Raw genomic sequence first — 24,111 nt, 5'->3', positions numbered from 1 at the left:
CTACAGAAAGCAACAGGGACAGCGTCTTCCTGAAAGAGACTGCGATGGCCACCGCAGATCGCCCCGCCAATTGGGCGAGCTGTGCGGCGGACCCTTTGAAGTATGCTGCTTGGATCGTGGGAACTCTCAACTAACGGCACACACACGACGAGGAAGAGCCCTGCTTGCGCCACCACAGTGCAGTGTTCATGGGGACCGTGCATGCTCGCCCCCCTCACCTGTGTGTGTGTGATTGGTGCTCCACTCGGAGAGGAGGAGCCCAACAGTGCATAAAACGACGCGGCAGAGTGCTGGACGTCGCTCTGAACTATTGGCGAATTCCATTGAGAGAACAGGAGTAAGGGTGCCGAGCAGAGAGGAGTAGGGGGCAGAGCACTGAGAGCCGCGTCACTCGACCTGCCACTGGAATGCGGCACACCTCCGCAGAGCAGGTGTGAGGGAATAAAAAGGCGAGTGAGGAGAAAGGTTGTGCATCCCAGCGTCCTCTGCTGCAAAACACGTGCGGTCTGATCCGGACGGGCAAGGAAAGCACGTGTGGCAGTGGTTGGTACAGCGCACTCGCTTGCGCGCTATCCTGCAAAGCTGCTGCTTCGTATACTACTACATGATGGACTCGGAAGCTCAGCGCATCCTACTGTCTTTAATTCAACACCAGGCACCATCTAGTACGGAAGGTAAAGTGAATTTGATTGCTTTTTATTTGTTTCAGCGCACTTGTCGCGCATGCAGCATGCAATGCATTCTTGCGCGCGTGGACCTAAGCCCACTATTCTTTATCATATCAGAAAAACACCGTGGATATGACAGCTTTATCAGACTGTTCATGCAGTTACCAGCTGCTGCTGTCATCAGCAGTTAACAAAACGTAAACAATTCTAGAAGTACTGCAGTACACTATCCTGTTGCCAAGTTTCCTTGCATGAGTAATTAATCCTTAATTCAAAACAAACTTACATTGCAGACCCCTCCATCAGCAACAGAATGATTCGCAGCGTTTTAAGAAAAGTAACTGCGAAGTGGCGTGTAGCAAGTGTCACGTGGGTGCAGCTAAGTATTGCACGCAGTAACAATTTATTTTTATTTCTGATTTTTAAGTGGCTAATGTCTCCAGACGGCAGATCAGCATCCCACGTGATACGGTGAAGCCATACATCTCCTCGGAAGCACGATTTCTTATCGCAGGGTCGAGATGCTACGTATGATAAGCGATATTTTTTTTTAATTATCAGTGATTTGTGCAGTGTTTCATGCAGCCCTGTAACATGATGAATTGACTTTTTTAGAATTTGTTTTTTGCTTGCTCTAATCCGCTTACCTTCGAGTGTAAGGCATCCGAGTTTGCATAATGTAGCTGACTACTTGAGAAACCATTTTCATTATATAACTGATTTGATTACATTTCCATCATTGTGTGAAAACAGATGCAGTTCTGCGTACAAATATGGCTGGCGATGTGCCAAGGCGAGGGAGCGAAGAAATGCGCATGGAGCTCAGATTGCCATGCGTTGAAACAGGAGGTGGTAAGTATTAGTATTAACATTATTGCGAGGCACTACATTTACTGCTCATTTATATTTTTTAGATGGCACAGATACTCTGCACCTGCCAGCTCCCACTGCATCAAGATCAGCTGACGGGGAGACTGGTGCTCAAAGCAAGCCATCAGGCTCCAGGAGAGGAGGTGGAGGCAAGTATATTAACACTGAGTGTCTACAATTGCCTCAGCAAGTGTTCTTGGGTAAATCTAACAAGCATGCATCAGAGCGTGTAAAAGTGTACTTGTAGGAGTGATCCTTAAATGACAAAAAAAAAAAGAGAGCATGGAAAGCAGACCACTACAATTACTGGAAGACTGGCACAATTTGCATATTGCATTTACATGCACAATACCAGAACTTATCACTTATGTATGTTTGCTAGTCTGCGCAAATGCTTGTTTTGTTGATTAATGCTTGCTGATTGATAATTAAGCTCAAGTGACCGTGCTGTGTGTTAAATTATTCAATTATAAGTAATGCCTGCACAATGACCGACAGTTTCCCAATAAACCATTTATGTGTTGGTTCTTTCTTATTCTAGCTGCTGAATGGACAGAGGGGCAAACAAGGCTGCTCCTAGAGTACTACCTCAAATATTTCCCTCAGATTGGCCCATTTAAAAAATTCAAAAACAGGAAGCAAGCCTTTAAACAAATATCGATGGACATCGAGGCTGTGCTTGGCATAGCCAAAACCCCAGAACAGTGTGAAAATAGGTACAAAACAGTAATTAGGCGTCGGAAGGCGTCTTCCGACCATAACAAAAGGTCTGGTGCTTCACCCACCCCTGTGCCTTTTGACGACGAGGTGAAAAAAATTGAAAGCATTGATGACAGCATTGAACCGGAGGTAGAGCGAGACGCCTCAGGGGCTACATTCAAAGCCTCGCCCGAATCTCCGGCCGTGTTGTCACCTGCCAACACCACTGAGGAAAATAAGACGCAGTCCTCAAATCCCGACACGAAGCCACGGGTAGGAACTGCACGCCTGGCACACATGCAGTTGTTTTTTACTGAAATGAGGGCACTGCAAGAAGAAAAGGAGGCTCAAAAGGCGGCCAGACGTCAAGAAAAAGAAAATCGAAGAGCTGAAAGGCAGGCCGAGCGACAGGTGCTTCGTGAAGAGCGGCGCAAAATGCATGAAGAAAAAATGGAGATTCTCCGTCAGGCCTTTGGACTTCCAAAATAAAGTGGTAGTTTTAAATAAATAAACGTACTACCCAAAGCGATTACTTAGTTTCAATGTCTTTTATTTTCTAGTTTGGCACAATACACTACCTTGAGAAAATGCAAATGGGCCAACAGGTGTGTGGTAAGGACAATTTTTCCCAACCTTGAAGGTGTTTTAACGAGTTCAGCTTTTCAGGTGGGCCTTTGGTAAGCATATATTTGCTCACAACTGCATAACACGTAAAGGAATTCCTTGTTTCATGGCTGCTGGTTCTGCAACCCCATTTTTATCATCAAGTGATCTCTCTTGATGCTAGCCAAGCCACGTAATAGGCTATCCTGTTGGGCTACACTACTGCTGCTTACTTGAACTGCAGAAGAGCTTGAGTCTACATTTGTTGTTTGTGAGGTAAGTGACAGGTCTCGTGACAGGTTCTCTGGCAAATCTCCACAATCAATGCAGAGGTTGTGAAGCACACAGCATGAAATGATAAACTTGGACATGTTATCCACTGTCCACATATCCAACCTGTGCAGTTGTCTGAAACGATTTTTTAAATCGCCAAAAGTATTTTCAATAAGCACCCTTGTCCCGGAGAGTCTTGCATTGAAGGTTTTTTTGATGCTGTCAAGATTCCCATAGTCTCGAATTGGTGTCATCAGGTACTCCCGGAAAGGATATGCAGCATCCCCCACTATATGGTACTTGCTAGAGCACAGTTGTGGCAAAACACTTGAAATCCTGGACCGACGGAAAATGCGTGCGTCATGAATTTTGCTTGGGTAGCCAGTGCTGGCATCAAGAAACCTCTTCTTGTTGTCACAAACACCTTGAAGTGTCAAGGATAGGTAATGGTGCCGGTTTATATAAACAGATCGCACTTTCCTGGCTGGGCACCTGATAGGCATGTAGCTTCCGTCAACACACCCAATTGTGTCTGGGAATCCCGACAGCTGCAAGAGAAAAAAATGTGCACACACATAGTCAAATAAGCATGGCACTAAGGGTAATGAAAGGTGCCAATAACATGCGGAAAAGTTTAAAACAAACTGGAGACTTGAAGCTCATAACGGCGAGTGCAATACACTACCGGTACACATGATTGAAATTAACTGGCTATTTAATTGTGAAGCATCTGGGAAAAATAATTGTAATAACTTATTTAAAAGGTGCATTCTGGCACTAACTAATTCATAATTGTAATAGTAGAGCGGTAAAGAACACATGGGACCGCACGAAGGGGAATTAATGACACATACAGAGTACATACAGAGTGCACAAGTAACTGAACTCTAGGTTTATTCACTGTACATGCAGGACAAGTACTAGATGTACATCACTAAGCAGAAGATGGGAAAATAGAAGAGATATGAAACAGCATCACATGGTCAAAACTACTCAAGAAAAATGTCCGATTGCTGACAGCATTTGTAATACACATGAAGGAGGCTTGACTGTGTGGTGCTCTTTCATATCTCTTGCATTTTTACATTTTCTGTTCATTTGCAGTTCTGATCCTGCATATCAGTTGCTTTCAGTCCTTATTGTGGTTTGAGTAGGTGTAATTCCTCTTAGTCTGGTCCCTTGAGTTGTGTAGAGCTGTATGACATTGGTGTGAAAAAAACTGTAGTTTATACCTTAAATAGCATGTTTACAAAAGCATAGTTACCTTCTCAAAATCCACAGCAAGCTTCTGCAGGTCACTGGGGAACTTGATTACATTCGGTGCTATGTCGAGCAGGAATGCAGTTACTCGGCCCATCATTCTGTGGTGAGTGCTTTCTGCGACTTCAAAGCGGCCAGCGACATCTCTAATGCATGCTTTGTTGGCTGCATACCTGAAAAGGAGAGGATACTCTAATTAAATAATGGAATTAAGCTTGCTGTTGCTGTCAATGACTGAATAATGGTGTTAACAATGCTGTCGCTGTCAATGAAGCAAATTAGCAAGACAACTGAAGTCAGAAAACACGATTCCACCTTTTTGGGTGACACCTTAGAAACTCAAAATATTTGATTAGTAGAAGCACTATCTAAATAACAAATTCTAATTTTAATTCGCGCATTACATTTATAAGTGTGGAGATGAAGCTCACTGTGAACCTGCTGACACAGCCGATTTGAAATGCTTCGTGAGCAAAAGTTTTCATGGTTGTTTGTAATGATGCATCATGAATTATGCTTTGCCACTGATTCTAGTAACGAGAATTTTGTGAAGCTCAGTGTGTAGGTGTACAAACTACGAAAGCATTTCACAAAATACTATAACTCTATTACGTTCGACACTCGCTAGTAGCATTTAACAAGTTTAAAGCAAGGTGGTCCAATGACATGCTGCGAATTAGGTACATTTATTTGCAATATTTCATATGCCTCTAACCCACTATAAAACGGATTATGCAGTGACCTGATGACAGCGGCATTCCTAAACGTACGGACACTCACCAAAGAAAGGAGAGAATGTGTTCTTCAGCCGACTTGGCAGGCAGGCCACCATGATCACTGTTCTGAGGGCAGTGCGGTGACTTGGCGAATTCTGCTGCCAAGAAGTCCACGACCGGCCGCGTGACGCGGAAATTTCTTTTGAACTGGAAGAAAACAGGCCTTTAAGCAACCTAATTAAAACAGAAGCCGAATGACTCACCTCCTCGTCGGAGTAGCTAGCCACCGTCTTTGTAACATATGCTTCCACTTTCGGCCTTCGCTCTGGCAGAGAAAAGAGCTGCTGAAACGCTGCTGCATACACTTCGTCGTCATCGTCGCTGCTGCTTGAACTCGACTCGGACGTAGAGCTCCAGCAGCTATCGCTGCTGACATCGTCTAGCTCGTCAAATACTTCGGCAAGACGACGACGTTTTGCTGCCTCCGCCATCCGTGAATCTGAAGGCAGGCAAGGTGGACGTTCACTGCCAGAATCTGCCGCTACGACGTTAAAATCGTTCGAGCCCGAGCACCACGCACGCTTCGCTGCCGCCATAACCGCCCGACACGACGCCGCAAAATGTAAACAAGTGAGGAGGATTGCTGAGAGGGTATGTCCGGACATGACGTTCCAAACACGTGGTTTCCTGCGTTTTCCACTCACTCCGCTTTTTAAGAGGGAGCAGACAGAACTGCTCCTGGCTGCTCTCGGCGCAGCAAAAGCGCTCTCGCTCTACCAATGGATGACAGTGCTCCTACTCCTGTTCGACCACTGAAACACGCCGCCTCGGAAGAGAGCACTTTGAGCGTGCTTTTGAGTGCACCTGCTCTCCCAATGGAATTCGCCATATATGTAACGTTCAACCACCACGCTCGTGGTTTGTGAAACCACTATCCCTTCTTTTCTGTAAATATGTGTAAATAATGTCATAAACCATGTTTCTGTTTTTCGTATCCTCCAGCGTCCTTCCTTCCCCAACCTTTACAACGCTTGTTATTAGCTTGGCAACACACGAAAATGATTGGCGCCGAAGCCAACGAAGGTTTCAGCGTCGTACAATCCGTGAATACACTTCTATATGTACGTACGTTTTCACATCACCGAAATGTGTTAGCTAGTGCGAGGTTCGCTTTTAGCGATGATGAATACCGATGTTGAAAACAAACACAGTGCAGATAAAAACTCCTCCGTATGAACTACGCGATGTTTCGGGCGTCGTATATAATGTCTAGGTTGCGACGAAACTACATTAGAGTTTTTTCAGCCGATTTTCCTCGCATGTGCTGGTTCATACGAACTAGACGGTAGAGGGCTGCGCTGGATGCAGATGACACCGCTCTGAATTGCCTCCGCGGTAGGCGAGGGCTCACGCCCAAAGCTTAGAACCTCCGAAGTCTGTTTACACTCATTTTTAGCACAAAAAGTCGCAGATCAAAGCGCAGATCAAAGGTAAACCCGGAGGAGTTTAGACGCATCATGGTGTCCTCACGCATCTCCATCGGGTGGACGGTCGTCCGCGCGTGGGAAGACGCGCACGTCCCTACGTGCATGCACTGCGCGTCATAAGGGCGCGGTAGGAGATCGGGCCCGCTTTCCAGTGACGCCGCGAGGACGACATGTACGCGCTGTGCCACGGAAGGGCACAAAGGAAGTCAGTGCACAGTTAGGGAGGGGGATGTGGCTGTAAAGTGCTCCGCTTGTCAAAGGGTGGGACTGTCAGCCGCCGGCCACCCGGCGGGTTCACCTGCAGTGCCCGCTACTGAAGGACAAGGTGGTGAGGCTGACAGCTCGAACCAATTATGGCGGGGCATAATGGTGCTGCCGTGATTTTGGGGGGGAATCAAACGGGGAGGCTACGCGCCTCGTTGATACAGGTCATCCTTGACCACGCGCGCCTGGCGACCAGTACCTTGTGTGAACGCATGACGGTGGGGTTCATATAAGCTTGGCAGCGGTGTCGGACCCGTACCGACCATCTCAGAAAATCCCGCACCTTCCGGTGGGTTTCGGGGTGGTTGCGTCAAAGAGGATCCGGGCCCTGCTGTGATATATAAGCAACCACCATTCGACGTCTGCCCCATTTTAGTGACGAACTTGGTGGTCGCAGTATACTGTCATGGCCGTGGCGTAGCGTGTGGACGATGTTCCGGGCAAAGATGAACAAACGCTGGGTCCTTCAGTGGTCTCTTGAGAACAGCGATATAGAACTACACAAGTGGGTGCCGGACCTGCGGCTACTGCCGTCGTTCTTTCCGCCGAACAAAGCACTTGTAACGTTGCTCACGGGCCACGTGCGGTTCCACCCATACTTTCAAAGATTTAACGAGATCGGAGAAGCCAGGTGTTTCTGTGAAGGTATGCGTGAAAACATTAAACACTACCGAACGGAATGTCCAGATACAAGGTACATCACAGCTCAACTCAGTCCCCAAGTGACGGCGGATGACTCGCATCTACCACGCATCCTTGAACGGGCGCGCAATCGGGCGCTGCTAATTCGCTTAGTGAGACACATAAGTGAAGACATCCCCGAACTGTCGTGGGGACGATGGGTCAGGGCATGGGTCTCGGTTTGGGTGACGAAGAGAACTCTGGCACATGACATACACGCACAGACTAATACACAACAACAAAAGTTAGGTGGCGCGCGCCGCGGGATGCACACACCGCGTCTCCTGTGTCGACCCTATACGGGAGAGATCCCTAACCTCGGGGGCGTGGGCGTTGTATCCATGCTGGCGCGCACTTTATACACTAGGACGACAAACATATAACAAGAAGTTGACGCCCTCTCAGAACAAAGTGCACCAGGACGAAAAGAGCGGGTCAACCGATGAAAAGCTCGACGAAAAACTCGACGAAGTCACGGAAGGTTTGCCCTTTGGCGAACAACCACGTGTGCGGTCGTGTGCGGAAACAACTTCCGGGAGAGAAGTTTCGGACATTATAAACTGCGGATTATGTACAAAATTTTTTTCTTTCAATTTTACCTTTGTGTTATTTGAAATTATTTCAAGTTTATTAATTGTATCTTTATAGTTTTGAATTTATTATTTTATTTAAATTTTTATATTATTTTTCTTTCAGTGTACTTTTTATTTTGTTATTTTTATCGATTTTTACTTTATTTTTCAGCATTTAATTTAATGTATTTTATTTTATTTTACACCTTTTTAAATCCTGGGCACGGCCCAGATGTTTCTTGGCCATTATTATTACATTAAAGAAATCGCGAGTTCTCCGTTCTCGGTAAGCCCTTGGGACACCGAATGTGTTACCGTACGCCCAAAATTTTATTCTAGCTTTTGGCTTTTTCTAGAAAATTTTGCACTTTGGGTAATAATTGAAAACCTCTTTTTATTTACTTAAAATTTGCTTTACACGTCGTATGCTTTTGCAGGAACAGGTTTTCCTACACCATTATTTTTGGCTTTCTTTTCTGGAGCTGGGTATGAAGTTTGGATTGGGGCGAGGTGGGAAAGAGGGGAGAAACCCATGTCCCTTCCCACTTTCCGTTGATTATGATGGCGGTACCTCAGGTGACCGCTCGAAGATTTTGCACCCGGGCGGCATCTTCAACTTGCCGGACGGCTTAAAGCTGGTGGGCTAGCTTGTCGCTTGTGAGTGCCGTCTCCCAGCGGCAGCGCAGCTGACGTCACCGATCGGCAACAGTGACTGCAGCCGCGGCGGAGGCCGACCCCTGCTCTCGAGCGATGGTGGCAGCAGCAAGTGGCCTCGGAGTTCGTCTCTGCTTGACATGCGTCGCGAAAGGAGCGGTGGCAGTGACAGTAACATATTCAGCACACTCCCAAAGCATGTGCTGCAGTGCGTCCCTTTCCCCGCACGCTCTACACGCGTACGACAGGTATAGATGATAACACAGGCGTAGAATCACAGGGCAGGGGTGCGTATTTGTTTGTAATTACCTCAGAACTACGGGCTGTTTTTTGTTTGTTGTGTGGTGGTGGGTATTTGCGTCTGTTTAGTCTGTAATGTTGTGTAATGTCGTTGAATCTGGTCAGGCTATCACCCCACGATCATTCCAGTTGTTGTTGTGTGGATAGTGCCATCACCCCGCTCTCGGAGGTGAAGGCGGCCACCGAATCCGCCGCGGCTCGGTGAGTGAGATCTCGAGCCGCGCTGTGGGCCGCCTGGTTAGCTGCGTGCGGGAAGCTGGTGTGAGCCGCGGTCCACAGAAAGAAGACATTCGCACTTTCAGTTTTGGGATGCGAGGACGACAACGCCGAGGCCATCGCTCCTCGAAGCTCGCCGCCGTCCTTGTTGCCATTACTTGATATTAGTATCCGCGCCGCCAGACACGAGACGCGACCGCGCGTGAAGCCACGGACGGCAGCTTGCGAGTCACTGATCACGACATATATGATCATAGAATTTTTTTGATAGAACAGTTTTTTTAAGGTCGCGCTCTTTGAGACACCGCTCTTTCTCCTTACGCAGCATTTCTAAGCCGCGAGCAAGGTTGCTGCACTCACCCCCTCCTCCTCTCCTGTTCTTCCAAGAACTCGCCTGTCTGGTTAGTCAACGACCGCAGGGGATGGGCTTTGATCTGGGGGGAACAAGGGATAAAAGGAGCGGCCAGGGGACGTGAGGGACATCTTTCGCTACAAGAAGCTTGACACCAGCCCTGCTGCTGTAGCACCCACTGGGGTCACCTTTGCTGCACGGACCTGTACCACGGCCGCTGGACTACAAAGCGCTTGACCCGTGCACTCTTTTATCCAGTGGCTGTGCCTGTACAAAGTGTTTGTTCTTATCGTCCTGCGTGAAGGCGTCTTTCTCAAGAGCCATCGAAGACTGCAGTGTTCCAAGTTGCACAGCTCAACCCGGCTTGTTTCGCGTGAAAAAGACAAAAAGCCGAATATTTACTCATTTGCTGGCTATGCCAATTTGTTTTTAGTCGGCTACACAATCGCCTTAAGGTCATCTACGATATGGAGCATGGTGTCTCAAACTTCCTCTGCTCGCAAACACCACGGCAGTGGCTGCTAAAATTTCCATAAGTTGATTTTAAAGAATGATGATGCTGCCTACCACAAGGAATTCGGAAATGAACAGATTATAAAAGCGCATGTTTTATCACACACAGCAGATAGTTTGCTTGGTTGTCAATGAATAAATCTAGAAATAACAAAAATGAATCTCGGAGGCGGTGCTACATTGGACAGGCAGTTATATTTTAATTTCGCAAATCAACAACTGCAACAGTTACCCAGAAAAAATTCATGGCTCCAATTTTTCAAATTCTATTCATTTTAGGCGACGACTGTCAAGATGAGGTGACGGTTGCATCAGGTGCCGTATACTAGCCCGAACTCAGGATGCTAATTCCTGGTGCAGTGATTTGGCGAATATTTTTCTCGTTCATTCTTCGCTTATGTTTCAGCACATGCTCATGAATTGTGGCAAGTTGCGAAAGTTGAAAGAATAAAGAAAGGGTGCACGTGATGCATTCGAAGAAAATATTGTGATTACGGCAGAGAAATCTTGAACTGTATTTAGCTTCTCAAAGACAAGACTTGCGCTTTAGGGTAACCTTCAGCATTTTTGTGTGCATGCCATTCTTGCTAAGGTCATGTGAATGTAAGGTGCGTTGACAGGATAACGATGCAGCGTTGTCTGTTATCAGCATTCCGTTAACATCGTTTAGTAACCTTTCATAAACATCGATCGAAAGCAATGTCAACGCTTTCACAATGATCACTGCAACAACGTTAGTATAAGTGTTCAAAGGTGTCGCAGGAAAACACAACATTCGTAACATTGCTATACTGGAAGTTAGCGCTCGTGTCCTTCGTGTCTTTCTTGTCTCTTTGTCGTCGTTCTGTTCTCGCGCTATAACTATCGTCATTGATATACTGTTGCAGCACCATCTTGCGCTACCAGGGTAACTCTCCGAAAGTCCGAAGCGTTGCTGAAGAGGGACCGAAGCAGGACGACATTACCGGGTGCGTTGTGAACGTCACGATATCGGCGGCTCTGATCATTCGGCGTGTCGGCTAGTCGTCGTCGATTGACTTGGCATGGCTAAGTGATTCTTAAGAAAGAGAAAAGAAGAGAAAAGTGAGCCCCGTTATTGTCTGCTTCAGTGAGCGACACCGCCACAGTAGCTCACAAAGGATGGGGGTGAGGAGGGATAAAAAGGGTAGAAGTAAAGGTGTAGAAAAGAGGAAGAAGAAGCAATAACAAACTGAGGGGATAGGAGAGACAGGAAAGATGGAAGCACGGTCACTGGAGTCCGAGGAAGGGGCACACTTGCGAGAGCTCTTGTCGGCGTCTGTAGATGGCGTAGAGCAAGTCCAGTAAGTCAGAGCTACACTGTCGTCGAAGGTAGTCGGCGGCAGGAGGTGGCGTAGGGCGAGCCCAGTCGGCCAGAGCTACGCTGACGCCGAAGATCGCAAGCGCGTGGAGCGCGCGGGCGCACAACCGGTCGGCACGGAATCCAGCAAGCGACTCCCGACTTGGCATTGCCACCAAACGCATGGCCTTTCGTTGATGCCTCCTGACCGTTCTCTGACGTGTAACTTAGTCCGATCGGAAGGAGTGTGTCGAAAAGCACCGCAAAGTCGCGGCCGAACAAAACAAAAAATAAACAAAGAAAACCGAGTGGCATAATGTCGAAAATGTCACAATATTATGACGCAATTTTCTTTTCCCAAGTGACGCATTCCGCGTGTGACATGATTCACATGAAGTGAACATTCTTTGTTCCGCTATTGACAACTACAAGGCCGTCACGCTGGCCCAGGACTAACGTTGCTGTAGCGTCCTTTTCCAACAGGAATGATGAATTTTATAAGTCAGTGGGTAAACGCCACGATGAAGAAAAAAAAAAGAGCAAGTTTTGCTGTAAACATTCACATTTAGCATTCGCTGAACGAGTGCCAACAGCAACCCTGTACACTCAAGGAAGTACTGCCATCTGTAAACGGAGGAATAAAACAAATACATGCATACACATTCAGTCGGACTTGCGTTGCCGCCATTCGCTTAATCTGTTTTCTGTCGTCCTCCAAAGGTAAGATATTTGTTTCGTATTCGTGTCGAACAACTCTAATGTGACACACGGGTACTCTGCTGTCGTTTAGCAATAAATTTATTAGGTGAATACTGTTGAGCAGATGCCCGAGAGCCTTGCGGATCGCCGTGAAGTCGCCCAATAAATCGTGCTCTTGTTAGATGTTTGGAGTGAACGTATACGTTACTTTGAGAGGTTATATTATTGCGTTCCCAGGCTGCAATTTCCACGCCGCTCTTGAATTCTCCGGTGCATCATTATTACGTCACAATACCGTTTATTTGATGCCTTTGGTGAGCTTGTGCTGTTGGAAATGTCTTCCATGATTATTTTCCATCGTGAAGGGTTGTCGCTCACTCGTTTCGTGCGCTCACTTACTCGATACCTTACTTCAATTTGGTTAAGAGAATCACTGAGTTCGGTGCATGACATCTGTATTTCAAAAGCCGACAACTTCCGAATGTTACTGGCCGCAACACGAGGCCCGTGAGCTGAGACATTCCCACCGTGAAGAAAATAGAAAACGGTGAAGTTTATAGGGAATACCTCCGTCACTGTAGTATGCGCTTAATCGAGAAGTTTAATATGTAACGAGGCTTCTTAAAAAAAAAGAGCACTGGCTTCAACACTGACTGACTGAAACACATGCTTTAACACTCATTGACTGACTGACTCTTACAGTGATGAGATGCGCTGACAGTACTTGCGTGTGCTTGTTCCATTCAGTTCTCGAGCCCGGGTTGCGTGAACCATTTTGCGAATTCTTGTTAATAGACCTCGACCGGGGTACGTTACAGCGTGACGTCACCGATGCACGTGCAAGGCGGTGGTTTGCAAAACACTCCTGCCGGTGGCTGAGTGGGGTGCTGTTGCTCGGTACTTGGGGCATTTTATTTTCCTTTTTAAGAGCTTAATCTTCATCTCACAGTGGCAACATTAGCTGTGGCATGTGTCAAAGAACCTCTAGGTGTGTGATAAAGTGCGAGAGGAAATATTCCCCCTGTTGGCTGGCTGTTTATCTACGAGAAGTGAACACACGTGGCGGCCTGTGCGAGGAACAGCGGCATCTTCTACGAAAGTGTGCAGTGTTGACTGTGGCATGTAGTGTGTGTTGAAAGGCATCGACAATATTGGTTTATCTTCACGGACGGTAAAAGTGGCAACATTGTGCATGGTGTGTGCAGCGTGAATAATGCGATCCGTCGTGTTGGCGAAAACACTAGTATTCTTTGTGGGCCAGTTTGAGTAACCTATTGTCGATGGAACTTTACGATCTGACATTGTAGTCAAGGTAAATATACATTCGACGCGATCATCTGTGAGTAGGTACATCTCAGCTTATGCGCGGCGTGCACTGCAAAATAAAAGTGCATGATCTCCTGGTGATACGACTACGCATGAGCTATAAGCTTGTTGTAGCGTTGCCGAATCTGCATATATGCTTAACCACGGCTACAACTCGTAATATCGGATACCTGATACGTGGTAATGGAAACAGCGGAGATTTTGATTTATCTGCTTTGTACTTATACGGCTCGATCTTTATGAAGTGACAATGCGCGTTAGAAGTTTGTGTATCAGGCCTAAAGGAGCGATAGGTACGAACACACGTTATAGGTGTCGAATGCAGCAAGGTAACTGTGCCAGATGATATCATACAATATTAGGATGTCGGGTTTTACATCACATAAATTTTCACTGGGTTATTGAGAAACGCAGCGGTAGAACTTCACTTTGATTTTCACGAGGATATGTTAACCTCAGCCTAACCCTTGGCAAGAAGTTGTTGTTTTTTTTTTCATTCATTTCTGACGAGACTTTTCGGGAATGAGTGAGAATCTTATCCGTGATGTCGTGCTCAACTGCTCAAGACCATGCTGCCGCCAATGCTGTACCTCGTTTAAAACTGCGTTGCACGTGCCACGATGGAAATTGAGTAAGTTTACATCCATGCCATGCAAATATTTCTCAAAGTGCCAGTAATTGTGTACATTTAAAACGATCGCTATCGAAAAAGATCGGATTTTTTTTTTATGTATGGCTGCCATCTACGTGTGTGAAGCCCACTGCGTGCTAGTCGCATCTCTCAGTACTATAAACAAAATTTCTCCATCCATCTAACTACATGACCGAATTCCCACACTATGAGCAGTGACCCTTCCGCGACGCCCTTGTTTCAAAATCTGTGACATTAGAACATGGCAATGTAGAAATTTCTGTCGTGAGAATGCAGACACGCAGCTCTGCTATGCACGAAGATGCCGCCGAAGAAGCTTTCTTGCCAATCAGCACCTGCTCCAAGAAAGGGTGTAGGGGGCAAGATGCCCGTAGTGACGTCACACTGTTTACAAACAGGGAGAGGTCTATTGCCGACGCGCATAGCTGAAGCGTAGCGAGAGGGGGGGGGGGGGAGGGCTGTTAAACAATTTTCGCCCAAGATCTTGAATTTCGATTGCGTATATACAATGGCATACATTCAAACACGCGCAAGGACATACATAAATTTTGTTTGATTGACACCTCCCATCTTTCCCCTCGAAAATATTTCTGGCTACGCCCCTGTCTCTTAGCATGGGGATTTGACTTGCTCTTTTCTCTCTCAGTGGACACGCAGCCATCGATGGAGCGGAAATGGAAGAATGTTGGAAAAGGATGTGACGCTGGAAGAGGAACTTCTGACGTTGACAAGATACGGTGAGCTTTCGCGTTTCAAGAGGCTTCTTACTAAATTACGTGTCCTGATGAAAAAAGAAAACTTCAGAGCAATACGAATACTCGCTCTCTATCCCCAAGGTTGTTGTTAAATAAAGATGAAGTGCGAATATCTTTTGTGTGCTGTCGATCTATGCTTTCGCAACAGCAAATGAGAATGTGCATCAGAATCAGGGACTGAAGCTAGTAGCAACACAAAAGAGAAAGTTCGTGTGCCGCCGGTAAGCATGGCGTTAATAAAAAAGGTTGTATTATCGAATTCAGTAACATGTTATTATTATTATTATTATTATTATTATTATTATTATTATTTGATCTGGAAACGCGTAGAGAAGGAAGGTGGGTGGAAAGAAGTAGGAAATGAAAAAAAAACAAAGAACGGAAGCGTAAAAACAAATAAGTCACGCTCAAGGGTGTCTATACACGCGGGGCCAAACGTGTCTTGTTCAAGAAAGCTAAAAACACGAGGCATCGGGCGGTGCAGATCTTTGAAAACCTAATAAAACTTTATAATGGCTAGACGTCACTGTGAAAGCAGCCCTCAGCGCAGTGCTGACATGCCTTATGGTGTTTCTTCTACTCGCAGGGGTTGTGCCAACGAAAGCACCGCGCAGGAGAAGCCGAAACGGAAGTACACCGTTACTAGGAACCACACGTGCGAAGTGTGCGACACGGCCTTAACCACCCACGCGAGGCTTGAACGTCATCTTGCAACACAGGCCGGGAAAAAGCCGTATGCCTCTCAGTGCTGCCCGGCCACTTTCGCGCGAACATGGGGCCTCTATAGGCACTCTCTCACTCATACCGGAGAAAAACGTCAGGGCTGTCCCAAATGCGGCAAAATGTTCCTTACGAAATCGACCGTCAGCCGGCACCTCCGCGTACACACGGGCAAAAAGCCGTTCAAATGCAACCATTGCCCGGCCGAATTCGCGGATCGTTCCAGCTTGACGCGACACTTGTTCACACACAGCGGCGAAAAGCCGTATAAGTGCGAAGACTGCGGGAGAAGGTTCGCGCGAGGATGTATGCTTTCCCGCCACAACAGGACGCACACCGGCGAAAAGCCATTCTCATGCGACTCGTGTCCGGCCGAGTTTTCTCAGAAGAACGGGTTGGTCAGGCACAAGCTTACGCACTCCGAGGAAAAGCCCTGGCAGTGCGACTTCTGCGACAAGACGTTCGCGCAAAAGTACAACCTGAGGCGCCACTCGCGAGTCCATACTGGCGAGCGACCGTAAGAATGCAACCTCTGTCCAGCCACCTTTTCCAGGCAGTCTGCCTTTATTTACCACACGCGGGGCACACCGGAGAAAAGCCCTACCTGCGTGGTGCGTGCGGTTTAAGATTCCAGAGGAATGACCTCCTCAAGTCACATGTGATCAGAATCCACGGTGATCCAAGAGCTCGTGCGGGGGGGGGGGGGGGGGAGCGTTGCCTTCCAGGATCATCTCATCGCGGACCAGAAGCCTGAAGGGACCGTCGGAAAGCGTCAACGGGCGGAGCCTGGAAAGAAGCTGAAGGCGCAAGTCAAGACATCTCCACTGTAAAGGCTCATCGCGCGTGATATAGTAGCAGTGATTTCCAGATGATGTCGTGTTAGTCTGGAGAAACGGGCTTTCCAGTTACTCTACGACGTGTTTGCAAAACGTGCACAGCGTGTTTTTCTTCAGAATGCTTGAAATAAAGAACGTGTGGTGCGAATCATTTGATCGCATCAATGATATGTGCCTGTAATTTCATTTTTGATGACAAAACACGAATCGAAAATTTTCGCTCACATTTGAACCTTCCTTCTATATCAAACGTTCTTCACTATATCTGGACCCTCATTCAAAAGCCTGATATCGGTCAAGAATAGCACCACAACTGTGTGAAATAATCGCTCATTATTCAGATCGTGAGTTTATGGTCGTGATAGCCTTAAAGCGCTCGCATCGCCGGAAATCTGGTGTCGGCGTCGTTCGTTGCGAGTGAAAAATCCACATCTTGTCCGTTTCAATAATATTGGCTTATGGCTTCGACTCAGGCGGGTGTATAGTGACGCGTTTGTTTGGAGAGAGGGAAAACGTCTTTATTTATAAAGGCATGGAAAAGGAGGGCGTGGGAGTAATCCCTAGTCTGGGGTCCCTAGGACGCTCCAGCGTCGAATCGAGCCCGCTGTATCATAGCTCGAACGACCTCGGGAAATTCATCGCGGAGAGCATCGTCCCACAGCTCCTTGTTACGTAAAAGGTGAAGAAAAGCAGGTAAAGGAGGAAAGATCTTGGGAGTGCGCTCTATCGAGACGTGGAAGGTCGTGAGCGAGTTTCCACAGGCAGTGCAACCAGTAGAACTTATGAAGAGATACCAGATTGGGGAATGTTCTAGTCTGTAGCTGCCGTAACGCTATAGCCTCCTCTCGCGAGAAATACGAGGGTGGGGCGCTGCTGTCGTAAGTGAGAAAAGTATCCGCCCCTCCGAAACGGTCGCACCTCGCCTTGGCGGGCTGCCCGGAGGGAAAGTTTGCGGGACACAGCGTGTGCGCGTTGACTGCCCGGCGGAGAGGCATGACCAGAAGTCCAGAGTAAGTGAATGCGGAAAGTATTGTTTGACTCAGTTAGCCTGACTGAGAACTTAGAGGGCCGCTCTCGGGATGTTATGTCCTGAATGGGAGGCCAAACATGGCTGTTGCGAATGTGTCAATATGTACACCTTGCTGCGAACACGGATGGCGTATCGTATCGCCAGATCGACTCCAAGAATTGCCCGTGAGAGGCATGCGGTCCACGCATTGCAGCCGAGTCCTGCAGGGACTCGGTACCATCTAAACTACTGAGGTGTAACCTTCGCGAGTTCGGGCTATGTCCGTGTAAAGAGTAGGTGATTCCGGGATGTCTTCAGGCATTTGGCTTAGGTATCGTACGCGGGATTTGCGCCGGACGCTGTCGTGCCAGGAGTTCATGTTACCAGGTAAGGGATGAACAGTCAGTATCTTCCCTATCACAGGCGATAAGGGCGTGGGACGGGTTTTAATCTCGAGTGGTGGGACGGGTTATCCGAGGCGTGAGTTGGGGTGAGTAGGAAGCGGTGGCGCTGACTGACCCAATCTGCCTCAAGCAGCTCGTGTAGTGGGTTGTGTGTCCCCAACTTAAGAAGAAGACGTGTAGAAGCGTAGTTTGGAAATTTGTGGGCCAGCTTTGTCGCTTTGCGGATCATGACATTTATGCGTAGTTGTTGCGATTGAGCAAACCGCTGGAAGGGCAAGTGATATGTCAGCCGTCTGAACACACAGGCCTCCACCAAGCGCAGCAGGTCCTCTTCTTTGAGCCCGGAGCGCCGTCTGTTTGGAAATACATGCAGGGCGAATAACTTCGTGCGCTTCATTTGCAAATGCAGTGAAAATAACTTTCGTGCTCTACAAGCACGCGCGCACTGTATACAGGCTTCGCAATACAACATGGATTATTGTAGTAATATTTTCGTGGTATTGGAGGATTTGCGTTGTGCAAGCGTACATTGCCATCGGGTGTGAGAACATGGGAATGTCATGATGGCTTCATGGTTCAATGTCGGCCACCCGCTACAAGCGGCACATACGTTACTGCACCTATTCGCGGTGAGATCGGGCTGCAAGTGTGGATATACGGTCGCCAGAATGATGACTCACCACGTTTCCTAATTCTGCAGGAAGTAACCGCGGAAGACCTCATGAAAGGTCTTATTCGCACAGAATGAGAAAAATAGCCAGCATGGCCGGCACTTCACAAATGAAACGACAAAAGAGGTGTGAACGTGTTTTCTTTGGGGAGGGGGGGGGGGGCGTCAACCGTACTGGTCATTCCTGTTGGCGGAGTAGGTGGCGTCATTGTGGCGTTGGATTGTGCCATTTTATTGATTGATGTGTGGGGTTTAACGTCCCAAAACCATCATATGATTATGAGAGACACCGTACTGAAAGGCTCCGGGAATTCAGACCACCTAGTGTTCTTTGCCGTACACCCAAATCTGAGCACACGGGCCTACATTGTGCGTTTTATTGGTTCTATGCAACGCTTAATGTAGGCACCTGCTTGAAACGTATATATGTTCATAGAAATTTTTAGATAAAAATATAATGCTACACAGTTGATATTTTAAGGTCGTGCTCTGTGTGACCTTGCTCTTCCTCTGTAAGCTGCATTCCTTGGCCGCGGGCAAGACTGTCACTCACCCCCTCCTCCTCTCCTATTCTTCCAAGAGATCGCCTGTCTGGTTAGTCAACGACCGCAGGGGATGGGCTTTGATCTGGCGGGAACAAGGGATAAAAGGAGCGGCCAGGGGACGTGAGCGTCATATTGCTACATGCATGTGTATTGACATTATAGGGGGCGACGCGCGTGTGTGCCTGACGAGGAAGACGAAGGGTTGTCTCGGCTCGATCGCTGGTGAACCGGGCACGCCATTACCGCTGGTTTGGAATATATTTCATCCCCAGCCTCGTCGTTACGGCGTCTCTTCTTTTCCGTAACATATTTGGTGGAGGTGGAACGTTCCCCGTATTCACCACGAAGCTTCGCAGTGGCCGCACCATTCAGTCTCCGGCCATGGCTACCAATGACAACAGCCTGCCAGCGTCTCCATCTGTAGCTCCAGCAACCACATACCTGACGATGCCCACACCCCGTGATCCAGGTACATTCTCCGCACAACCTGGGCTCGACGTCGACTACTGGCTCCGTATGTACGAGCGTGTTAGCCACACACACCGATGGGACCCTACCATGATGCTCGCCAACGTAATATTTTACTTGGACGGCACCCCACGGGTCTGGTTCGACGCCCATGAGACCGAGCTCACCAGCTGGGATACCTTCAAAGAGCGACTACGTGACATCTTTGGGGACCCGTCCGGTCGCCAAATGGAAGCGCGAAAAGAACTCGCCACTCGTGTGCAGTCGTCAACAGAGTCGTATGTCTCGTACATACAGGATGTGCTCGCGTTGTGCCGAAAAGTCGACGAGCAAATGACAGAGAGTGACAAGGTGGGCCACATACTTAAGGGCATAGCGGACGACGCCTTCAATTTGCTCGTCTACAATAATGTCACGACCGTAGATATGACCATCAAGGAATGCCGTCGCTTCGAAATGGCCAAAAGCCGCCGTGTTCTGCCTCAATTTACGCGGCTACCAAACACGGCTGTTACATCCACTTGCACCGATCTCGGTGCCGCACCACCCATGCAGGACAGCGTGACACGAATAGTTCGACGGGAGCTTGAGGCGTCAAGTCCGGCACCATTTCCTTCACATCCGCTCGACCATGGCGCCGCAGAAACGCCTCCGCCGGTCTCCGTTATTCAAGCCGTCGTGAGGCAGGAAATTGCAAAGCTTGGTTTTCCTGTGGCCTGCTCTGTCTCCCGACCCGTCTCCAGACCAATGACAACAAATGCACCACGCCATGACTTACACTTTATTCCGCGATCCCGCAATCCGGCGGAATGGAGAACTGCAGACGACAAGCCGATCTGCTTCCGCTGCCACCGAGTTGGCCATATCTCCCGCTACTGCCGCAGCACTTGGACGCCCTCAAACTGGAGCCAATTTTCCTCTAATCGACCATACGAGGACTCCTGTCGGTATTCGCCCACTCGTGTGTACCCTTCTTCCGACATCCCCAACAGCCGCTCCACTGCTCGTTCACCGCCACCTCAACGTCGCCGTTCCCCATCGCCCCAACCACGCCGCTATCCGTCGCCGGTCAACTGTGGATCCTCTCGGACGGAAAACTAGATCATGCAGCTCCGGGAGGTAGTGCTGCATCGCTTGCGAATGATCCAAATCCTCCATTGACGCTCCCCACTGATACGAACTTGATTAAGGTGTATGTGGACGGTATTTCTTTGACGGCGTTAGTCGATACCGGAGCTCAAGTGTCTATAATGAGTGCTCATCTGTGTCGCCTGCTCAAAAAAGTCCTCACGCCTGCAGCAACTAAAGCCCTCCGTGTCGCTGATGGTGGAACTGTGGCCATCACTGGAATGTGTACCGCTCGTGTTAGTATTGCCGGCCGCCATGTTCCCGTTTTATTTACGGTGCTTGAAAATTGCCCCCACGACCTAATCTTCGGCATGGACTTCCTATCGACGCATTCTGCCCTCATCGATTGTGCCGCCGTTACTCTCTGCCTAGAACTTCCTCTTCTCCCGGATTCTCACCCTGAACTCCCAAACAGCTTGTGCACCACTGACTTCTTCCGGATACCGCCTAAAGCTCTCACATTCATCGAATTGGCAACACCCTCTCCCGTGCTCGACGGTGATTATATCGTGACGCCGATTACTGATGTTCTGCTGGCGCGTGACATTAGTGTCCCACACTCTGTCGTAAGCATGGTCTCTAACCGAACATATTTACCTGTTATCAATTTCGGTTTCATAAAACAAGTGCTACCCCAAGGAATTTCGGTCGCCACACTAAGGCCCTTAATTGACGACCACGTCACCTGTTTTACGGCAGACGTATGTCCCGAGCACCCACATCACTCGCAGGATGTCACGTGCCTCGATTCGACCTTACGCTCCATGATCGCCCCGGACCTCAAACCTGAGAAGTCAACCGCGCTATGCCGCCTTCTGGCTTCATACCGCGACATATTCGACGTCGACCACCGTCCACTCGGCCAGACTTCACTCGTCAAGCACCGCATTAACACAGGTGATTCCCATCCCATTCATCGGCGACCATACCGGGTGTCTGCCACCGAGCGTAAAATAATTCACCAAGAAGTCACCAAGATGTTAGCCAAAGGAATTATTGAACCCTCTTCGAGCCCATGGGCGTCCCCCGTTGTGCTCGTTAAAAAGAAAGATGGCACGTGGCGCTTCTGCGTGGATTACCGTCATCTGAATAGAATCACGAAAAAGGACGTTTACCCTTTACCCCGCATCGATGACGCTCTCGATTGTCTCCACGGCGCCCGATACTTTTCCACAATAGACCTACGTTCCGGCTACTGGCAGATTGCTGTCGACGAAAAAGACCAAGAGAAGACCGCATTTGTAACTCCAGACGGCCTATATCAGTTCAAGGTTATGCCATTTGGGCTATGCAACGCCCCAGCCACGTTCGAGCGCATGATGGACTCTCTGCTACAAGGGTTCAAATGGTCAACATGTCTTTGTTATCTTGACGATGTCGTTGTATATTCCCCAACATTTGAGACCCACCTTCAGCGTTTGTCAGCTATTCTCGACATATTCCGCACGGCAGGCCTCCAATTGAACTCGTTGAAGTGCCGCTTCGGACGCCGGCAAATTACAGTGTTGGGCCACCTTGTCGACGCCTCTGGTGTGCAGCCGGACCCCGAGAAAATTCGTGCAGTTACCAGTTTTCCTGTACCCCAGTCAGCCAAAGACGTCCGGAGTTTTGTAGGACTTTGCTCCTATTTTAGAAGGTTTGTGAAAGATTTCGCAACCATCGCTCGACCCCTCACGGAGCTTCTAAAGAAAGACGTCACATTTACGTGGGGTACCGACCAAGCTGCTGCTTTCTCTCACCTAGTCACGCTACTGACGACTCCACCCATATTGGCTCACTTTGACCCATTCGCTCCGACGGAAGTTCGAACCGATGCTAGTGGTCACGGAATCGGAGCCGTGTTAGCCCAGCGCCAACGGGGACACGACCGAGTTGTCGCCTACGCGAGCCGCCTCCTCACAGCTGCTGAGCGCAACTATTCTATTACGGAGCGTGAATGTCTTGCTCTTGTTTGGGCAGTCTCAAAGTTTCGCCCATATTTATATGGCACTAATTTCTCTGTGATAACTGACCATCATGCGCTATGTTGGCTTACGTCACTGAAGGATCCTACTGGCCGGCTTGGGCGCTGGGCTCTGCGACTCCAAGAGTATACCTTTACGGTGACGTACAAGTCCGGATGCCTACATCAGGACGCAGACTGCCTGTCACGCTACCCGGTCGCTGAGTCGAGCACTATGCATGACACCGACACCGAGCCTTGCGTCTTTTTCCTTTCACAAATGACATGCATCGGTGACGAGCAGCGCTATGATGCGTCCTTGCATGCTATCATTGAGCGCCTCGAATCACCATCTTCCAGTCAGTCCTATCGCTCGTTCGTGCTCCACGGTGGGGTATTATACCGCCAAAGTTTTGAGCCAGATGGACCGGCTCTGCTGCTTGTCATTCCGAAACACCTTCGCTCGGAAGTTCTACATGAACTTCATGACCTTCCGACTGCTGGTCACCTTGGTGTGTCACGCACTTACGACCGAATACGCCGACGCTTCTACTGGCCAGGGCTTGCACGCTCAGTCAGAAGGTACGTTGCGGCTTGTGAGAAATGTCAGCGCCGTAAAACGCCATCGACACTTCCCGCCGGACGCCTTCAACCACTTGATATTCCGTCAGAACCTTTCCTCCGCGTTGGCTTGGACCTACTTGGCCCTTTTCCCTTGTCTTCCTCGGGTAACAAGTGGATAGCCGTGGCCACCGACTACGCCACGCGTTATGCCATCACACGAGCTCTCCCAACAAGCTGCGCCACAGATGTCGCCGACTTCCTCCTCAAGGACGTTATTTTGCAACACGGAGCCCCACGGCAGCTGCTTACAGACCGTGGCCGCACCTTTTTGTCGAAGGTCATAGCCGACATCTTGCAGTCCTGTAAAACGAGACACAAGCTGACTACGTCATACCACCCGCAAACCAATGGACTAACGGAGCGCCTAAATCGAACTCTTACAGACATGCTCGCTAAGTATGTTTCTACCAACCACACCGACTGGGATCTCGCGTTGCCGTACGTCACATTTGCCTACAATTCTTCGCGCCACGACACAGCCGGCTACTCTCCATTTTTTCTGCTGTTTGGCCGAGAACGAACATTGCCTCTAGACACCATCATACCGTCCCCTGGAGTACCGACCAGTGAATATGCCATGGACGCTATCACTCGGGCCGCTCACGCACGCGAAATCACCCGTACTCGCCTTCTGACCTCTCAAGAGAAGCAACGGCGCTTGTATGACCAACGACACCGCGACGTACACTTTCCACCTGGTTCTTTGGTACTGCTCTGGTCTCTGACCCGTCAAGTTGGCTTGTCAGAGAAGCTGCTTACTCGCTACACAGGCCCATACCGAGTCCTTCGTGTGGTTACGCCTGTAACATATGAAATTGGTCCTGCCACCCCGTTGCCTTCATGTGCCCAACAGGCTACCGATATTGTACATGTTGCACGCTTGAAGC

At 48.7% G+C, this 24,111-nt stretch overlaps 2 protein-coding genes across 2 annotated transcripts; both read left to right on the top strand.

Annotated features, from left to right (window-relative positions):
* The first annotated feature begins 291 nt into the window (after positions 1 to 291).
* On the top strand, positions 292 to 4,547 carry LOC142774681 (uncharacterized). Its single transcript, XM_075875387.1, has 4 exons — positions 292 to 674; positions 1,422 to 1,520; positions 1,583 to 1,687; positions 2,080 to 4,547. The coding sequence occupies exons 1-4, from the start codon at positions 605 to 607 to the stop codon at positions 2,724 to 2,726; spliced, it is 921 nt and encodes a 306-aa protein (XP_075731502.1). The 5' UTR covers positions 292 to 604; the 3' UTR covers positions 2,727 to 4,547.
* Positions 4,548 to 11,750: 7,203 nt separating this feature from the next.
* LOC142774680 (uncharacterized) lies at positions 11,751 to 16,258 on the top strand. Its single transcript, XM_075875386.1, has 3 exons — positions 11,751 to 12,166; positions 14,770 to 14,860; positions 15,465 to 16,258. The coding sequence occupies exons 2-3, from the start codon at positions 14,787 to 14,789 to the stop codon at positions 16,117 to 16,119; spliced, it is 729 nt and encodes a 242-aa protein (XP_075731501.1). The 5' UTR covers positions 11,751 to 12,166; positions 14,770 to 14,786; the 3' UTR covers positions 16,120 to 16,258.
* The last annotated feature ends 7,853 nt before the right edge of the window (positions 16,259 to 24,111 follow it).

The sequence above is a fragment of the Rhipicephalus microplus genome, chromosome 10, assembly GCF_043290135.1.
Source record: "Rhipicephalus microplus isolate Deutch F79 chromosome 10, USDA_Rmic, whole genome shotgun sequence".
Lineage (NCBI taxonomy): Eukaryota > Metazoa > Arthropoda > Arachnida > Ixodida > Ixodidae > Rhipicephalus > Rhipicephalus microplus.
Note: the sequence above shows the minus strand (reverse complement) of the source record. Positions and strands in the feature narration are given on the sequence as shown.

Coding starts and splice junctions, on each gene's coding strand:
- LOC142774680 (XM_075875386.1), top strand. CDS start 14,787: ATGGAGCGGAAATGGAAGAATGTTGGAAAAGGATGTGACGCTGGAAGA. Junction 14,861..15,464: donor TCTGACGTTGACAAGATACG/GTGAGCTTTCGC, acceptor TTCTACTCGCAG/GGGTTGTGCCAACGAAAGCA.
- LOC142774681 (XM_075875387.1), top strand. CDS start 605: ATGATGGACTCGGAAGCTCAGCGCATCCTACTGTCTTTAATTCAACAC. Junction 675..1,421: donor GGCACCATCTAGTACGGAAG/GTAAAGTGAATT, acceptor GTGTGAAAACAG/ATGCAGTTCTGCGTACAAAT. Junction 1,688..2,079: donor CTCCAGGAGAGGAGGTGGAG/GCAAGTATATTA, acceptor TTCTTATTCTAG/CTGCTGAATGGACAGAGGGG.